This window comes from Rhea pennata, chromosome 12 (genome assembly GCF_028389875.1).
Source record: "Rhea pennata isolate bPtePen1 chromosome 12, bPtePen1.pri, whole genome shotgun sequence".
Lineage (NCBI taxonomy): Eukaryota > Metazoa > Chordata > Aves > Rheiformes > Rheidae > Rhea > Rhea pennata.
The window spans coordinates 6,361,996-6,380,839 of NC_084674.1; the positions used below are offsets into that span (position 1 = coordinate 6,361,996).

General features: G+C 38.0%; 1 protein-coding gene across 1 annotated transcript; it reads left to right on the forward strand.

Annotated features, from left to right (window-relative positions):
- The first annotated feature begins 910 nt into the window (after positions 1 to 910).
- On the forward strand, positions 911 to 18,517 carry TMF1 (TATA element modulatory factor 1). The gene is made up of 17 exons (XM_062585484.1): positions 911 to 1,236; positions 3,503 to 4,749; positions 6,443 to 6,546; positions 7,412 to 7,538; positions 8,150 to 8,255; positions 8,895 to 9,037; positions 9,694 to 9,860; positions 10,033 to 10,189; positions 10,648 to 10,740; positions 11,570 to 11,726; positions 12,427 to 12,619; positions 12,945 to 13,014; positions 13,096 to 13,188; positions 14,118 to 14,228; positions 14,941 to 15,087; positions 15,453 to 15,578; positions 16,406 to 18,517. The coding sequence occupies exons 1-17, from the start codon at positions 1,095 to 1,097 to the stop codon at positions 16,547 to 16,549; spliced, it is 3,327 nt and encodes a 1,108-aa protein (XP_062441468.1). The 5' UTR covers positions 911 to 1,094; the 3' UTR covers positions 16,550 to 18,517.
- Positions 18,518 to 18,844: the final 327 nt, after the last annotated feature.

Here is an 18,844-nt window from a genome sequence, read left to right on the forward strand (position 1 = left end):
TATCAGTGGGCATTTGCGAGTGTTATAACCTTATAACCCTGGTCTCCACCGGCACTTGGAAGGGGCCTTGGAGCGGAGCCACCTGTTCTCCAGTGGCCGAGCGCACGGGAGCGGCCTGGTTTTGTGGGACTTCAGGTGATGATTTCTAGGTGCTGAGGCTGAAAGGAAAACATGCGTGGCTATTTGCGTTAAGCCTCCCTCTGTAACCACCGGCTGAAGCAACATTAAAAAACGGGGAACGAAGCTGTAAGTTTAACGTCTCCTCGGGAAGGTTTGTCACAAAGTAAGGGAGGATTGAAGGTGCCTCCACGGGCAGACCACGGCGGGCACCAGGGCGCAAGGGGCCCGCCGCCATGACGGACTGCGGGGCTGGGGGTGGCGGAGCGGCTCCGCCGTGACGGGCTGCGGGGCGGGAGCGGGGAGGGGCGGGGCCGCTGCGCCGTGACGGGCGGCGAGGTGGAAGCGGGGAGGGGCGGAAGCGGGGAGGGGCGGGGCCGCTCCGCCGTGACGGGCTGCGGGGAGGGGCGGGGCCGCTGCGCCGTGACGGGCGGCGAGGTGGAAGCGGGGAGGGGCGGGGCCGCTCCGCCGTGACGGGCTGCGGGGAGGGGCGGGGCCGCTGCGCCGTGACGGGCTGCGGGGCGGGAGCGGGGAGGGGCGGGGCCGCTGCGCCGTGACGGGCGGCGAGGTGGAAGCGGGGAGGGGCGGAAGCGGGGAGGGGCGGGGCCGCTCCGCCGTGACGGGATGCGGGGCGGAAGCGGGGGGGCGGGGGCGGGGGGGCGGAGCCGCTCCGCCATGACGGACGGCGGGCCGGGAGACCCTGCGCCGCGTGACGGGAAGGGGCGGCCCCGCGGCTGCGCGCGGCGCCGTGTGCGACGTGGAGCGGCGCGCAGCGCGCAGGCGCGGGGCCGCCGCCGCCGCCGCTGCTGCTGCTCCTCCTCCTCCTCCTCCCGGCCGCTCCGGTGTGCTCCGTTCGGCGGGAGCCGAGGCCGCAGGCCGGGCGCTGTGGGCCCGCTGCCCCCCTCGACCGCCGCCCGCCGGCGGGGAGCGGCGCCTCAGGGCGGCCGGCTCCCCCCGCCCCGCTCGGCCTGGCGGGCATGAGCTGGTTCAACGCGTCGCAGCTGTCCAGCTTCGCGAAGCAGGCGCTGTCGCAGGCGCAGAAATCCATCGACAGGGTGCTGGACATCCAGGCCGAGGAGGGGCCCTGGGCCGACGCCGTCATCCCCGACTACGGCGACGGTAGGCGCGGCCCTGCCCTCCCCTCCCCTCCCCTCCCCTTCCCGTCCCGTGTGTGCGTGTGGAGAATCGCCCCTCGGAGCGGCCTCGTTCGCACCGGCAGCAACCGCCAGTTAGTTAATAAAATAAATAAATAAACGACGCGCTTTCTGAGGTGTGCATTGAGGTTTTTAAAGCTGAAAGTCGGGTCCGCCTGAGCTCTGAAGCTTCTGCTTTTTGTAGCCTCGAGTTTTGTCACCTGAAAGGAGCGCAGAGGTGGGGAGGTGCCACGGCTCGGTGGCAAGAGGCATCTCCTTTCTGTGCGTGGTATGTTAATATAAAACTTGAGAGCGGTTAAGAGGCCGTTTTGAAACGGACGAGCAAAAAGAAACCCCCGCATAGTAGAAGCTTTCTTATTAATAATACCTTTAAGATAGGAATGAGCAAAGAAAAGACTGAGAAACAAATTCTTCTGTGATCAGCATCCACAGTGGCGATAGAACTTGATACATGAGCAAAAGGAGGATGATCCTAGGCTTACTCACAGCAGGGGCTCCTGAAAATCAAACCCTGAAATAACGGAAGGTATTTTCTAGGTTGGTTGCCAAGCAAAGTGTGGGCCCAGTTTTGCAGATCTTCATTCATTTGTGGGAGCAAAAGGTTATGTGGTCCAACGCCTTGTTAAATTACAGGAATTGTGTGTGGAAGGTGATGTAGGGCTAATTTTCTTAGCAGTTTAAAATCATCCAAATCATTTTTAAGTTTCACATCCGAGTGTTTCTGGTAGTTGTGCAGTGCATAAGGAAAGTAGCAAAGACCAGACTACATCTGTTTTTCAGGGAAAATGTATTTGTTCTAAAAGGAACCAGAGTATTTTCTGAGTTTTACACTTTTCTCAGTAAGCTTTTTCTGAACTATTGAATTATGGAAAATCATAATAAATGAGATGTTCTAATTATCAGATGTATTTATTATCTGATCTTTCAGATTTTGAGTTTGATGGGTATTCACAGTTTCTTAGAGTGGTAGTTTACTTTAGGTATTTTAACTCAGAGTTTTTGTACTGCTGTATTCATATGAACAGATATTTATTGCATAAAATAAGTTTATTTTTAAGTTGCCTGAAATAGTTATGTTATGCAGATTATATTTGTAGGTGCAAAATCAATTTGGCAGTTATTTTTTTAATACCAGACTGGCTTATCTTTCTTTCTCTGTGAGTCGCATCTGTTCTAGACACATCTGAAATTTGTTGCTGTAATTCTTACTACCTTGCTATTGACAAGTTTTGGAAAATTTGCAAGAAATATGATAATATTAACTAACTGTTAAGATAGGTTTAGGGCAGCTTCAGAACTCCTCAATTCAGTGTTTTTCCACAGAGGAAGAATGACACTGTTGTCTTAGTTTTGCTGCTGCAGACGAGGCGTGGCAGCAATAAATACATGGATTGTCAGTTTTCATGCTGTTCCTGTTTGAGGAAAAACATGAACAGCTGTAGAGAGATTTCTTTTGTGGCTTAGGGGAAATGATACTGCAGTTGGCATTAGAAAATTATCAGAAATTGTAAGGGCCAGAACTCTTGGTATAGTGCGTATTTTGCAAATATTTAAAGATTTTTTTTCTATATTCAGTAATTGTGCGTGAAGTGTCTTTCTGTACAGTACTGGCAGATAACTTTTAAGCCTTTCCTCCCTTTCTAATATTTAGAACTTTCTACTTCTAAATTCCATTTTTTAAGTTGTTTTGACTAACCTCCTATCTCTATAGGAAGCAAGGCTCCACATTCCCTCTCCCTGTTCCTTTCACAAAGGAAATGTTTCCTTTTTTGTATCTGAATAGGCTTCTTGTCAGAATTGGCTTTCAAAATGCTTCGTTGTCTCATTTCACGTTCTTGGAAACTTCTGTACATCTTCTTTCTGAAGTTGTCACTCTTGAAATTTCTGGTGTAATTTGTGTTTGCTTTTTTCCTGCCTCTGCATAAGTTAGTGTTTAACAGGGAGGAAAGAAGTTGATTTCATTTGGATAGTCTGACTTTCTGCAGGTGTCTCTGTTGGTTTTGTCTGAACTATTTCATACCTCTCTTAAACTATTTTGCTTTGTCTAAAAATCAGTTCCCAGATTTGCAAGGAAATAGTTACGAAACTGATGCTGTTCATGATTATGCTGGTATTTACTTAAGTTATATGGTATTGAAGATTTTTTTCTGAACTATTGCATTTAAAAAGACAAATATTGAAAGTAACACATTTTAAATGTTCTTGGCATCTCTCTCTCTCTCTTGTTTCAGGAACAAATTCTCTTATAAGTGGAGGATGGGTGGATACATCTTCTTGGGGTTTAAATTCAAATACAGAACCACAGACTCGGCCGATATCTCCAACAGCAATCACCAAGCCAGTAAGGAGAACAGTAGTAGATGAATCTGAAAATTTCTTCAGTGCCTTTCTCTCTCCAACTGATGTTCAGAATATAGAGAAAAATCCAGTGGTGTCCAAACCTCCAGCCAAATCTCAGCGACCCAAAGAAGAGGTGAAAAGCACTTTAAAGGAATCGCTACATACCAGTCAGCTGGAAGTACCGGTGACGACAGAGGCAGAAGTGAAAGATTCCTCTGTAGCTGATGTAGTGGACTTGAAAAATCTTGATATTCCCAAGGAGAAATCAGAAGAGAATTCTGTGCTTAAATCTAATGCCAAGCATGAAGAAAGTGCAAATGAAGTTACTGATAAAAAGGTATCTGCTCTAAATTTGAAAGTGCCTGAAGAGGCTGTTAATGAAAAACCTGCTGTTGGAAGGGATGGAGCAGGAGGTGCACTGGATAGCACTTCACAGTCTCCTAATACAGGTGCAAAAGACATGAGTTTGGAAACGAAGGAGCAAAAAACTGAGGACAGGCAAAGCAATACACCTTCACCTCCAATTAGTACTTTTTCCTCAGGGACATCCACAACTAGCGATATTGAAGTTTTGGACCATGAAAGTGTAATAAGTGAGAGCTCAGCAAGTTCAAGACAAGAGGCTGCAGACTCAAAATCTAGTCTTCATTTAATGCAGACATCATTTCAGCTTTTATCTGCATCTGCCTGTGCAGATTATAATCGTTTAGATGACTTCCAAAAACTGACTGAAAGCTGCGGCTCCTCCTCTGATGCTTTCGAAAGAATTGATTCATTTAGTGTACAATCTTTAGACAGTAGAAGTGTAAGTGAAATAAATTCAGACGATGAATTGTCAGGCAGGGCTTGTGCTTCAGCATCTGTCACTGTCATTCCTCCTGCACCAAAGGTAGAAATGGTTGATCCTGTGAAAAGTAAAGGTGAAGAATTGAATGACACTCCTGTTTTACATGCTGAGGAAGCTGAGATGGAAGAGAGTGGGAGAAGTGCAACCCCTGTTAATTCTGAGCAGCCAGATGTTTTGGTTGCTGCTGTGCAAGCTGATGAAGAACAGATTGAGAAAGAAGAGACTGTGCTGCAGCAGGATGCTTTTGAAAATCCGCATGAAGACGACTCCGAAAAGCAAGAGCTTGAAAAGGTAACTCTAAAATATGCAAAAGCACCCTCTAGTTGTAAATGAAATCCTCTTATCTCATTAGGTACTAACTTCACCTTATTTGAATGAATTGATGCTGAATTAACTTACTTTGCTTAAAAAAAAAAGTCTTTGATATACTGCAGTAGAAGAACACTGGGGTCCTGGTGAAATCATTTTGGATTTCATGTAGGTACCATTATCAGTACTTGCGAATTATGAGTGCTGCTGACAAACATGAAATCTGAGTAAGAGCCAGATATATCCTTTTAATTATTTTGATGTAAATTCCTTTTTTGTGTGTGTGAAAGATAGAGATTCCATGAAATACTTGGTTCTAAATTATGGACCTACAAACCTTTATTATTTCAGCAGTAATCAAAATACATGTTTTGCAAGCATTTTTTTCCACAGGCGTATGAACTATCAACGTTTGATTGTGTTTTATACAGTCTTCCAAATATTTTCTCTGCTTGTGTATGCTTGCATACACGATGGGCCTTGTAATAGCTAGAATTTTAGGAGTCTTATTTTGAAATAAGAGGTTTTTTTTAATAACAATAAGTCTTTGTTATTAGTAGAAACCTTCTTTGAAAGAGGAGGTATACTGTGTTTTTTAATGAAAAGAGGAAGCATAGTGATGGATAGTGAATAGATGAAATGAAATATGGATGGTTAGTTTAAATAAATGGCATGACTAGAAATGAGGACGCATAAGTGTACAGAGAACTAAACTGGAGCTTTGAGGAAGCTGAGTTTTTTCCGATTCTCCCAGTGTGTTGTGTGAACTATTTTTTTCCATCACTTTCCTATCCTCGTTTTTTTGTTTTTAAATTCTGAGCTCTTGTGACGTGTTGTGCTCTGTTTTCTTGGGTTTTGTTTTGCTCCTAATGTGTTTGTATAGTATGTGACATAGCTGGGCCCTAATCTTGGCCTTGCCCTGTAGGTGTATTTGCAATAGTGATGCTGTTACTGATAGTGGCAGGGGAAAGCAGTTGCTTATGAGAACTCATAAAACCTCTTATTTAATTTGTGTTTTAAGAAAATCATTTATTTTTGTGTAAATTTTATAGAACCTCAATGTAAATTCCTTAGGAAACTACATGATCATGGACTATTATGTGTTTGCATGTTTGCATTATTTCTGTATGCTTCTCAAAATTTGATACTAAGACGTGATGTTGACTGGTGTGAGTTAAGTGTTCTTGGCCATGCCTGAAAGCTTTTTTTTTCTGATGATGATCTGCTGCTTTCTGCTAATAGGTCATAGAAGAGATCTCTTGCAACATAAACTGTTCTTTGACTCTATATATAGAGTGTGGTATGAAGAACCCAATGAGAGTCTTAATGGTTATTGTTAATTTTTTTATAGGCTATGTTTAAAAACTTTATAATTGAATATAGCCATTGATTTTTGTGGAGGAATTTAGCTCAGCGACATGTAATACCTACTTAGTAGGAATTTGAATTAAAATGCTGGAAAACAGATGTCTTATTTTCAGCTACTGCTTAATTCTAAATTACTGTAGAAGAAACATGATATACTTCACTGATTTTACTTCAGATCCCTAAAAAAAATGAAGAACTTCATCTCTAAAGTAGTGTTGGAAGGGAATGGGAAGGTGAGAGGGAAAGCCTCCCCACCTTGTGATTTAATTGTCCTGTTCATCTAATCTTTATCTGTAAAAATGGCCAGGTAATTGATTCATTGACTGAAAAACTGGAGAAGAGGGAAATACAGTTACTGAGTACTAGTAAAGAAAAGGCACGCCTGGAAGAAGCTTATGATAACCTAAAAGAGTAAGTATGAAAATATTAAAAAATGTATTGACCATGACTGTAACTTTAGTGTAATAGAAACAATAGAAAGCCTGAAAAAACTTTGTTCTTGTATAACTAGAACAAAGGTTGCAAAGGATTTATGCTGTTTGGGAAAGACATAAACAAAGATTTTGTGTGTCGTGATGATTTTTTAAATGGCGTTATTTCTTGGGGTCTAAATCTCTTTTAGGAAGGCTGGCAAGAGTTTTCACTGAGTAAGTAGTAGGAGTGAGAAAGAGGTACAGAGTTAGATTTATGTATAATCTTAGTTATAAGACTGGAAATGTGCTCTTAAGGGAAACTGTTCTCTGATACAGATGAATGAACTTGATCTACTAAGTAATTTTCTGACAAGAACGGGTCTTCATATTTTAATTGTAGTAGACTCTGAAAGCACAGTAGAAAAGCTGTTCATAGGAAAAAAATGAATTTGTGATTTAATTGAAATTAAAAGAAAAAATGAAAAGATGGATTTACTAGCTTATCTGCCAAATTCTAGATTTAAAAATTTATAATAAAATATGTGAAATAATATAATTATATAATATATGAAGATTTTTTTTTAATGACTGAATTGATTTGCCCTTAGTATGATGTAGACAGGTTAATTTTAAAGAACTTAATAGGAAAAATGTTTTTGGTAGCTTTAGAATTTCATTGTTTTCACAGGTAAATTAATTAATGAAGAGCTTTGATTCTTTCATTATGGATGTGTTTTTTTGACTTGTGATTAAAGCATATAAAAATATACACTTACTTTAAGAACATTTAAGACAACCTTTTACAAGCTGTTTGAAATGCCAGATAATCATGAAATTGTTCTAAAATGTTAATTTTAAATTAGTGAAATGTTTAGAATGAAAGAAGAGAGCAGTAGCATTTCGTCTCTTAAAGAGGAGTTTGCTCAGCGAATAGCAGATGCTGAAAAGAAGCTCCAGCTTGCATGCAAAGAAAGAGATGCAGCTAAAAAGGTAATCAGATTTTCAGTGGAGTTAATATTAATTTCAGATGAAAAATAAATTTATTGAGGGAAATCTATAAAAATTAATCTCAGAAAAGTCATGAGATTGGCATGTGCTATTTCATGGAATTGTGAACTTGCATAAGCTGATCTTGACTTCCCAGACTGTTATTTCCTTGTGTTGACACGTGTCTTGCAGCCACGTCATGAGCTGAGTTAGGAAATTACTCAAGTTAAAGGTAGTCAGTCTCTTAAAAAAAAAAAAAAAAAAAAAAAAATCCTCTGATCTCATTTACTGTGTGTCCACATATGTATTTGTTTTGGCTTGAGGGACAGGAACGGCTGAGGGATATAGTGAGGTGGCAAAGAGTAGAATGACTTCTTTGGATGATTCATTGGTAGGAAGGTTAAGGGCTGATGCAGGATTTGTTTGGAATGAGCAAAGAACTCTGCAACAGCAAAGTTTGTGGAGTTTAAATTTTTCTCTAGGAAGAGCCTTTTGGGGAGGAGGGCAAAAGAAAAGGTCATCAGTGTAATTTACTATGCTTTGAGATATATATACATAATTTTTGTTTTGTTTATATGAATAAATAGTCCTAAATATTTCGTTCTATTATTCAGGAAGTAAAGAATGTTAAAGAAGAATTGGCTACTAGACTTAATTGTAATGAAACTGCTGAATTACTGAAAGAAAAAGATGAGCAAATCAGAGGATTAATGGAAGAAGGTGGGGAATTAAAGATTTTTAATAGAAAAAGTTTGTAGAATAACTTGAAAAGTACTGCCTTCATATATGAGCCTTCTTTATATGGGAAAAAACACATTATTTGAGGCATGCTAGATATGTCTAAACTTCCAAACCATTTACTTAATAGCAAAGACCATCAGGAAGGTTCAGTCAAATATATGTGGCTGCAGCATTTATTAAAGGTGCTGTAAATTAAAACCAGGATGCAATACAGTTATCCATACATCATTTAGATGAAATTTGACAACAACATTATTCAGGGCATTTCTACAGTATCTCACTTGCTTCTTTTTAATTTTGGGAGTAAAACATATTTACTAAATAACTTGTTTTGCTCCTGTTATAGTGAGCTAAATTTCTTTACTTTCAAAGACTTCACTGCCTACACTGTCATAGCGTATGTTAACATAGTAGTGAGGTCATTTCAAGATTAGCTGGATTCAAAACTTAAAACTTGTATGAAAAAAAAAGAGTAAGTAAGTTGATATACATTTCATCATTATTTTTATGAGACTTAGTGTTATTTTTATGAAACTGGGAAGCAGGGCAGGTGTCAGTGGAGACAGTTCATACGGTCATAGGCAGTATATGCTAACTTTATGTGCATTTTCTTCGTAGGAGAAAAGCTTTCCAAACAGCAGTTGCACAATTCCAACATTATTAAGAAACTAAGAGCAAAGGAGAAGGAGAGAGAAAATACTAACACAAGACAGAACAAAAAGATTAAGGAATTGGAAGAGGAATTGCAGCATTTAAGACAGGTGAGAAATTGTTTATGAAAAACCTTCTTAGATTAGCTGCAGGGTGGGTTTTTTGGAAGATTTCAGATAGTACAACTCCTTTTTGTTGTTGTTGCTTGGAGATTTTTCAGATTCTCAGAATCTTGGAATGTGATTTCTGGGTGCATTCTCCCAGAGCGCAATTTCAAAGCAGTGTAGACTGATTTTTAGGTAACCTTAGACCCAGTGTGAACTGAGTCAAACTATCAGCTTCTTCCCACCAGAACTGCAGTCACATCTCATTCCTGCTGCTTGTTTGCGCTTGTACTTTCACTGGTGTGCATTTAATTTTGCATTGATAATGGGCAGACCAAACTCAGTTCACTAAAGCATATCAGCCAAATCTGTCCCAGCAAATTTTGGACAGGCTTTTTTGCTCAGTTAGTAACTTGAATCAGAATCTTGCAAGGAGCAACGTCAACATTAGGAAGTATGTGAAATAAGGTGGTGAAGAAGCCCGCCCCTCCTGAGGAGATGGGGAAGCAAAACCTTTCTCTTTTGGGAAAGTGTTAGATCAGTTTAGTTATTTCTGTGCAACTTCATCCTGAATCAGCTCCCACAGCAGTTCTTGCTCAGATGGCGTGATCTAGCCCCTGTCCTGTGATTAGTCTGACACTTCTTTTTTTGTGCTCTAATAGGTGCTTGATGGCAAGGAAGAACTTGAGAAGCAGCATCGAGACAGCATTAAACAACTGAACAGTGTCGTAGAGCGACAAGAAAAGGATCTTAGTAAACTTCAGGCAGAGGTGGAAGATCTCGAAGAACAGAACAGAAGTGTCCAGGCAGCACTTGACAGTGCATACAAGTAAGCAGATATCTGTGTGCCTGTCTTCAGGCGTACATTCAGCTTTTGCTTCTTCTCTATTCCTTGTGCAGTGCTTGTGACGTGTTAAAATGATACATGATCAAGAAGTTATTCACAAAGTCATTATTGATATTGTATAAACTATAAGAAGCATCGCATTTGTTCTCCCCAGGGAACTTGCAGATCTTCATAAAGCCAATGCTACAAAAGCCAGTGAGGCACAAGAAGCAGCCCTAAGTCGGGAAATGAAGGCAAAGGAAGAGCTTAGTTTAGCTTTGGAGAAGGCCCAGGATGAGGCACGGCAGCAGCAGGAGGCTTTGGCAATTCAGGTGAGTCTTAAATATGGTGTATAAAGCTTTCTGTTGAAACAAATGAATATGCTTTGATGGTGTGTCCATCTCCCTTGTTTTTGTGTGGTTAGCATTGCCAAGTGGAATTTTTCTTTTTTTGTGTGTGTGTGAATCAGTTCCTTCTCTAGTAATAGTTGTGCTAAACACTAAATTTATTTTTAATTAAAAATCTTTTTAATTTTACTCACCTAAGTAAAATAACTCTGCTAGGCTGTATATTAATCTTATGATGCAGAAGTTGAAAAAATAAACTTGGATGATATTGTCCAGCGATGGATAAACTAGTGAAACTGTATGTGCAAAACTCAAGCCTTTAACCTATAAACATGTCTGTCTTGTCTAACAGAGTTTAAAAATGATATAGAACTGTAGCAATGAATAGGTGATACTGTAATTTTTTGGTAAGAGTTAAGTGTCGATCTGTCTTGTTTATTTAGGTGGCAGACCTGAGGCTAGCACTGCAACGTGCAGAACAGCAGGCAGCAAGAAAAGAAGACTATTTACGTCAGGAAATCAGTGAGCTACAACAGGTAGTGTAGCAAATAAACAATACCAATTCATATTTGCAAGGAGAGTGTCTAAAAACTGGTTACAAAATGCTAGCCTGACTTTAGTAGTCTAAAGGATAGTATTTTTTTCTACTGGTTACCTTCGGTATGTGTCCAGTGTAGAAGAACAATAATTTTTTAATCACATATTGAAAACAAAATCAGAATTTTCATGATGCTTTTGGAACTTAATACTATCGTTATAGTATGAGACAAAATGTAGCCATTAAGATTGTGATAATCCTTTTAAAATTTCTTTGTTTTGAATACTTCTTTAGCTTTTAGTCTTTCTTGATCTTACAGTCCAGAGAATAGATTGTTGGCAAAACGCTTCAGCTGGTTTCCAAAGGGAAAAGTGAGCTACGTAACAGAACTTGTTAAAGCACAGAAATCTAGGGGTTGGAAATAAAGATGATAATACTTGAATGTTGTGTTGAGAGGGAAAAAAATGAGGGAAGTTGCCTAGTTTAGGGACATTATTCATGTTTTATTTTAATCTTTAGCGGACTGTCAGATATGAACTGATAACTTGCAAAGTCAAGATTATTTTTGATTAATCTGGCAAACTTCAAGTATCAGCACTCAGTCATGATACCAGATAAATTGCTCCTCCTCTCCCGAAATTAACTTTTTGATCTGTTGTTCATATATCTGAAAGTTGCACTTACATTTGGGATTTTGTACTTTACTGCTAGTTTGAACACAGATTTTTAAAATATAAAATGAATGGTATGTATTTGGCTGAATTCTGTGATAACACTTTAATCTGTCATATAGTTTTAAAGTTTAATTATTTCATTTGTGATTTCAGAGACTTCAAGAAGCAGAGTCTCGAAACCAAGAGCTGAGTCAAAGTGTTACATCTGCTACACGGCCGCTTCTCCGGCAGATAGAAAATTTGCAAGCCACACTGGGAGCACAAACCTCCTCATGGGAAAAATTGGAAAAGAACCTTTCTGATAGGCTAGGTAGGTTTTAAATCAAGAGTCTCACAGTTCAGTAAAAGAGTAAAGATGTGATGAGTAGTAGGTAGATTAAGAGCTTGTTATTTGCCAAAGAGTGGAGCTGGGGTTCAAGAGAGATGAGCAGAATGCTTTTATGTAAGGAAAACCGTTGTACTTTGGGTATTCTGCCAAGGTTCTTGAACAGGTAGTTCACTGATTCTATTTAAAACACAAAGCAAAACTTAAGATTGGATGGTAGAGATATTAAGGTTTGTTTGTCCATACAGCATCTAAAAGAAGGATGGACATTGAGATGCTGATAATAAACCAGTTTATTATTTATTATTATTTTATAAAATAATATAAAATATTTTATATTTTTATATTATATTGTCAAGCTTAGTGCTTAGATTCCATGTTGTAAAAGTTGAGGTGTAATCGTTCACTTGTAATTTTTTAGGCAATATTAGCTGATACAGTAGCAGTCTACTACTTTGAATAAAAAGATAAATATTGCATTCTAAGAGTATGAAGTCTCCTCATTTTGCATTGCTTTGTATCTCTAACTGTATGATGGAAAATATTTAATTTCCTTTGCAACAGAAAACAGACCCCCCTCCCCCAAAAAAAAGGGCCCAAAATTCCTTTTGATGCATGAACAGTTGATCCAAGTGAGAGATGTCTAGTCAAAAAGTTTTAAATGTTGTGTTTTTCTTTATTTTAGGTGAATCTCAAGCCCTTCTGGCAGCAGCTGCTGAGCGAGAACGGGCTGCTACAGAAGAACTTCTTTCTAATAAAGCTCAGATGTCTTCTACTGAATCTCAGAATAGTCTTTTAAGGCAAGAAAATGCTCGACTTCAGGCTCAACTAGAAGCAGAGAGAACCAGACTGAAGAAAATGGAAAATGAAAACAGTAGGTGAGTTGGATTCTTGGTTAACAGTGTTTCTTTAGAATTGTAGTGAAATGGAGTATGCCATCTCGCCTGACTAACTTCAGCAGATCTCTTTGGCTTCAGGTTGGAAGACTTGACTTTCTGAGTGTTGATACTCCTGTACAAAATGTTGACAACTATTGATACAGCTGCCCAACTTCTTAACAAGATTTTATTTCATAGTCAAGATTGTCTGAAGCATGTTAATTTCACACCATTTTCACATGTCAGCTCTGTTTATGTTATGTACATGAACCTAAAGTAAATACAGGATGCTGACTTTCTCTACTTCTTTCTTTCCTCAATATAGATACGAGGTTGAACTAGAAGGTCTCAAAGATGAGTACGCCAAAACCCTTGAAGATGCAAAGAAAGAAAAGGTACCATCTATTCCAGCTTTAAACTATGTTATCATTGCAGTCTGAGCTGGCAGGATGTTCAAACTGTATTTGTTTCTGTAGATGCTGTTAACTACTCAGTTAGAAATGGAGAAAATGAAAGTCGAGCAGGAGAGAAAGAAGGCAATCTTTGTGCAAGAAGCAGCAAAAGAGAAGGTACCAAAACCTGACATTTCTGTTTTGTCTTACTGGGGCTGTTAAGATTCTAGCAGGTACCTAGAACCTGACGCTTGCGAGCAGCAAAATGGACTTGGATCAATACAGTAAATATCTATATAACCTAAGCGTTAGGAATTTGGCTTTTTCTTTACTGTGACTGCTTTTTATTTCCAGTGAAATCAGTGCTTATGTGAAAATCTCTGAAATAAGTCTTGAATAGTATTCTCTCTGTTTAACCAGTGAAGAGTTAAAATATGGATAATGATTGTTTTTTCTCTTCTGATTTGTGAATGCTCTGGGACTTTGTCTTTTCTCTGAAGCTACTTGTCACCTTTGCTTGGAATACTGGCACTGCCTCCCTGAATTCCTGTTTTGAGTTCCATGGCTGTATGTAACATACAACATGCTTTTCAGCTGAAGTCACAAAACAGCCCTCAATAGCTAGTAACTTTATAACTGCTAATTAGCAGTTGATACTCAAGTGTAAAAGAGGTCAGTCTATTTGGAAATTGTGCCAATAAAATATGAGAAATTTCAAAGTTGAATTCATAACTTTTTTAAAAAAAGGTTTTCATTAACATGCCTTCAGAAAAGAGACATCCTTCCAATAGGATGTCCTCCTTAACAGGCAGACATGCAAAACTGTACGCATCTCCTTTGGCTATTCAGAGAGGATTTCTTTTGGTGTAGTTTGCAACTTCTGTATCTTTGTTTCCTGAAATCTACTGAGTTGAATGTAGGCTAGTCTAGGGTGTTAGTAGCATTAAGTAATTCTTCGTTGTTTGAACTTGCATATGATTTAAGGGAAAAATGGCATTTGTAAGATTGTTCTATACATGGTGGTAGTGAAGGACATTGTGTTTTCCTTCACCATCTGCAATAAACCTTTTTCTTTACCTCTTTAACTGGTGATATTTTTCTTGAAGGATCGGAAATCATTTGCAGTTGAAACAGTGTCCAGTACTCCAAGTATGTCACGCTCTAGTTCCATAAGTGGAGTTGATATGGCAGGTCTTCAGACATCTTTCCTCTCACAGGTATTTTCAGCTTTTTTGATAGGCTACTTCCCCCCCCCCCTTTTTTTTTCTTTTCAAGAAGTTTTCTTCATTTAGAAAATAAAACCCTTTCAAGAGCATATTGGTCTTAAACTAGTTAATTCTCACACAGAGACTTCCAAAACTTCCAAGATGTCCATCATTTATAGAGCATCTGTGAAAGATAGCATGAGCCTACAGTTTTTGCTGCATGGTACACATATATGTTTTAAATAGGTATGGTGTGCACATAGGTATGGTGTGCACATATACGTGCTAAATTCATATGACTAATTTCATCTAGCAGAGTGAAATAACACAAATAGATCAGTGGGAGTCAAATCAGCTTGATTATACCAGAAGCCCTAGTTTAGGGCATACCGCCACTCACTAGGCAATGCCATTGACTACTGTGGTCTGTGCAAAGTCTTTTGCCTCTGCTGCGTTCCTATAGATAGTCTTATCGGTGTCCAAGCTAAGAATTAATTGTGTATATGACATGAGAACTTGCTAGTAAGGCATTGTATCAGGTTGTATCTATTCATCTTAAGTTTCTGTTTTAAAAACAAACTTTTAAGCATTGAAATACTTGCCTAGTAACAGTCTAACTTTAAATAAATTAATACTTTAGGAGAGGAAAGATTCCAAAGTGTACAGTGATTTTGTTTTGTTTTTGTTTGTGTAATCTTAAGTTTCTCTAATCTTCGGTTTATAGGAAGAGTCTCATGATCACTCATTTGGACCAGTATCTACTAGTGGGAGCAATCTTTATGATGCTATAAGGATGGGAGCAGGTTCAAGTATAATTGAAAACCTTCAATCACAGTTAAAACTAAGAGAAGGAGAGATTTCACATCTGCAGGTACTATAGTCACTCAGATATATCTTAATGCAACACTTGTAAATGGAATGATTAATGCAATTAGTTTTTGTTTACTATTTTTTAATTCTAAAAGCTTAGTCCTTGCTCATCACAGGACTGTACATTTACTCTTCTCCTTCTATGACAGTTCTAGTAAGCAAGATAGCTGCTGGAGCTGTGTGTAGAGAAGAGCAAATTTAACTTGCCTATCTGAAAAACACTGATCAGAATTGAGAAGAAAATGGATGCTATCTCATAGTCTGGTCTATGAAAAGCCTTTAAGTACTATATCAGAATGTTGATCCTTAGGTTATAAATAAGCTAAATTCTTTCCTACTCCTAATTATCAAATGTGTTTACCTTAGCTGGAAATTGGAAGCCTTGAAAAAACACGATCAATAATGGCAGAAGAACTTGTTAAATTAACAAATCAAAATGATGAACTTGAAGAGAAAGTGAAGGAAATACCAAAATTGCGTGCACAGTTAAAGGTAAGTGTGTTTGTATTGTAAACCTAAGGTAAAATGAACACGTTTGTTTAATATCACCCCTATCAATTTAGGATCGTATTGACAAGTGTCCTTAATCATAAATCACCAAACATCCTGTGTTTTTTTTTAATAAGCGTAATAGAATATGATAACGCCTACTCCGTTACTAGGTAGTTGTTTCAAAATACAGAAATTTGTGCTAAACAATGGGTGCACACTAAATCAAGCAGAACACCTTTTTGTGTTTGTTTCATTTAAAACAATGGTCTGGAAGGCTCCAGTAAAGCGGATGTCTTGATAAACATCGTGGATTTATGAGAGCTCACAGAAGCTGAGTGAGTGCACAATTGCAATATAGGTAATAGGACAAATATATTTTAATTCTCTGAATGTATAAGTTATAAATGAAATACTGGAAATACTTTTGAAAATTACCAGTTTTATAAATACAGAATGTTAAACTTTCAAGTGAAAAATTTTGCAAACTGCATTTCTTCCTGTAATAAAACAGTGCAATTTGCTAACATGTTTCTTAATGGCTATACAGTTGGACTTCAAGGCATATCAGTAGGTCCTCTGAAGCCAGCACTAGTTTACTAAAGGATCTTTGCCTTTGGAGTCTCTTTCTCTTACAGTTAGAGCATAAATCTAGCCATACTGAGAGAGTCAAAGCATAAAGTCTTTTTCGAATTTCTGTGTTTTCTAATGGAATAGTTATACTTTGATAAAATAATGCTGTGCTTATTTTTCCTACTGGTATAATACACTGTTCTAGCCACACTGGTTTTTAAATTTAGAACAGTCAAATAAATTGCATGCTGTTGCAGGATTTGGATCAAAGATACAATACAATTCTTCAGATGTACGGAGAGAAAGCAGAGGAGGCGGAAGAACTCCGACTAGATCTTGAAGATGTGAAAAACATGTACAAGACTCAGATAGATGAACTTTTGAAACAAAGACAAAATTAACTCCTGCTGGAACTCTAATATTATTACATGATAAATTGTAAAGATAGTTGTTTATGTAAATGCTGAATTTAAATACCTTGTAAAGATGATAATTGTATCATAGAAAATGTGACTATATTACAGAGTTCATATGTTGGCAAAAATCAATGCTTTAACAGTGTCTTGTACTGTCTGCAGTTAATTTATTTGTGCAATATTTAAAACTTCTTTTTTAAAATCATCCCTTTATTTAAGTTTTTACTAAACAGTGGACCATTTTACATGTAAACAGTAGCAAAACAGATGGTTGAATGTTACCTCATGAGACAGCACTGGAAGGCATGAATTTTACTAAAGCAGCCCTTGATTCATAAACTCCTTATTCATGAAAATGACATTAGAAGTCTTTTTTTTTTTTTTTTTTTTTTTTTTTAACTGTTCAGAATATGGGGTTTTCTAAAATCTCATCAAGTAGTTTTCAGTAACAGAGGGTAGCAGTAGCTTTCTTTCTGAAGACAAATTAGTAGATATTTTTATGAAAGGAAAATCTCAGATTTGTACTTTCACATTCTGAATATGTTAGGATGATAATTCTTACACAAACGTAGATTCATATAATGACTGTTTTACACCAAGTTCTCCAAAGCAGAGTGTGAGACTCAGAGCTGAAACTATTTTTACTGCTTCATCTTGTGTATTGCTCATGGTGTTTCTCATGAGTTATCCAGAAACAGCAAGCCTACTTGTAACTCTAAATGCGTTTAACTTTTAACACCAGAAATCTGAACTATTAAATGTTTGTTCTAGGGTTGGATGCAGATTTGAAACAGTAATTAAAACAGTAGTTGAAAAGAATGCAGAAAACCATTTAATAATTCCTGCTGCTCTCATGTAATCATTTCTTGTATATAAAGAGCAAGATTCAGACTTCTGAAAAGCTGTACTGTGACTTAATATAGTTCTCAAGCTAGTCTCCAGTGGCTGCTAAGTATTTCTCATGCCGTTCCTAAAGTAAGGTTGGTCAAATAGCATCCACATAGCTTGACATTTAGCTACATTTTGGGTCACGTCAGAGGAAACTTTTGAATTAGACCCTTGGGAATGCTGAGAATCGGAAGAAGCAGCTTGCTTCTTCCTGTCTGCATTCCAGACAGCAAATATTTCACTACATCTCAGAATTTTAGCGGTGATAGATGTTCGTGTGAAATACTCTGCAGCTGAAATTCTTTGCTTATCATACTGTTGTCTCCATTGAAAGAGATTTCTTTTGCATCCGTGTGCATTGTAGTTTGTGTTAGAGAGCTCTGTTCCTGCTTGTGCGTTCCATGGACTGAAAGAGATGAAGAATGTGAACGCTGAGAAATTGCTTCTGGAGAAAAGCCTAAGTAATATGACGTATCTGCGTACATGAGGGATTTATTTCTGCTTGTGAGAATGGTTAGTCTCTGGAGTTTCATAGGCAAGGGTATGTCTGTGGAAAAGCCTAGTTCAGTTTGAGATTCAGACAGATGCTTTGAGTATTTCAGTAAAGCAATAGAATAAGAACACTAAAAATAGTCTTAACTTCCAATCTGTAAGAAATCTTAACTGCTTTAATAAAATACAGGCTTTTTTTTTTTTTTTTTCTTTTTTTTTTTTTTTTTTTTTCATGGGGAGGTGGGAAAGAATCTTACTATGTTAGTTTCATTTTGGAAACTAAGGTGAAACCATTTTTTTCATTCTCAAAGACAAAAATTAGCACTTTCATATTGAAGTTTGCTTGGTTGCTGTAAATTTAAAACACATGCTTGCATACCAAAGTTCTACTTGTTGGAACTTACTGATTTACTCTGTATTAAATCAGTCAAAATTATGACATGCAGCTGTTAGAAATTCAACATTTTTAATAAACCAACTTTTAAGGAAGGTTAAATTTTAGGGTACCAAATAGTAATTTAATCTAGCAGTTTTCTATTGCAGTGAATCAATAAATTGCTCTTCTTCACCGTGTTTGTGTGTGTTTGAGTTTGTCTTTTTGTTACGTTTGTCTTTTTTTAACAATCTTGAGAGAAAAATGGAAGACTTCAAAAAAAAAAAAAAAAAAAGATTAATTTCTTACTTAAATATATTACTGCCAGGGGTTTCTGAATGTTTCATGTGTAATGTGTGAGTAGATACTTTTTAAGGATTGATACAGGTACAGTTTTGGATTTTTGCAAATATTTAGACTCTTTGGTTTTCAGTAAGAGTTTAGGTAAATTAGAAATGTTAACATGCAGTCAATGTTAACTGTTAGATATAAAGCACTTGTCATATATTTGATTTCTAAATTCTAAA

Bases quoted from the DNA above. Each gene is read 5' to 3' on its own strand.
- TMF1 (XM_062585484.1), top strand. From the start codon at position 1,095: ATGAGCTGGTTCAACGCGTCGCAGCTGTCCAGCTTCGCGAAGCAGGCG. The intron at 9,038-9,693 runs GTGAGAAATTGT...GTGCTCTAATAG, and splicing joins AATTGCAGCATTTAAGACAG to GTGCTTGATGGCAAGGAAGA. The intron at 14,229-14,940 runs GTATTTTCAGCT...TTCGGTTTATAG, and splicing joins AGACATCTTTCCTCTCACAG to GAAGAGTCTCATGATCACTC.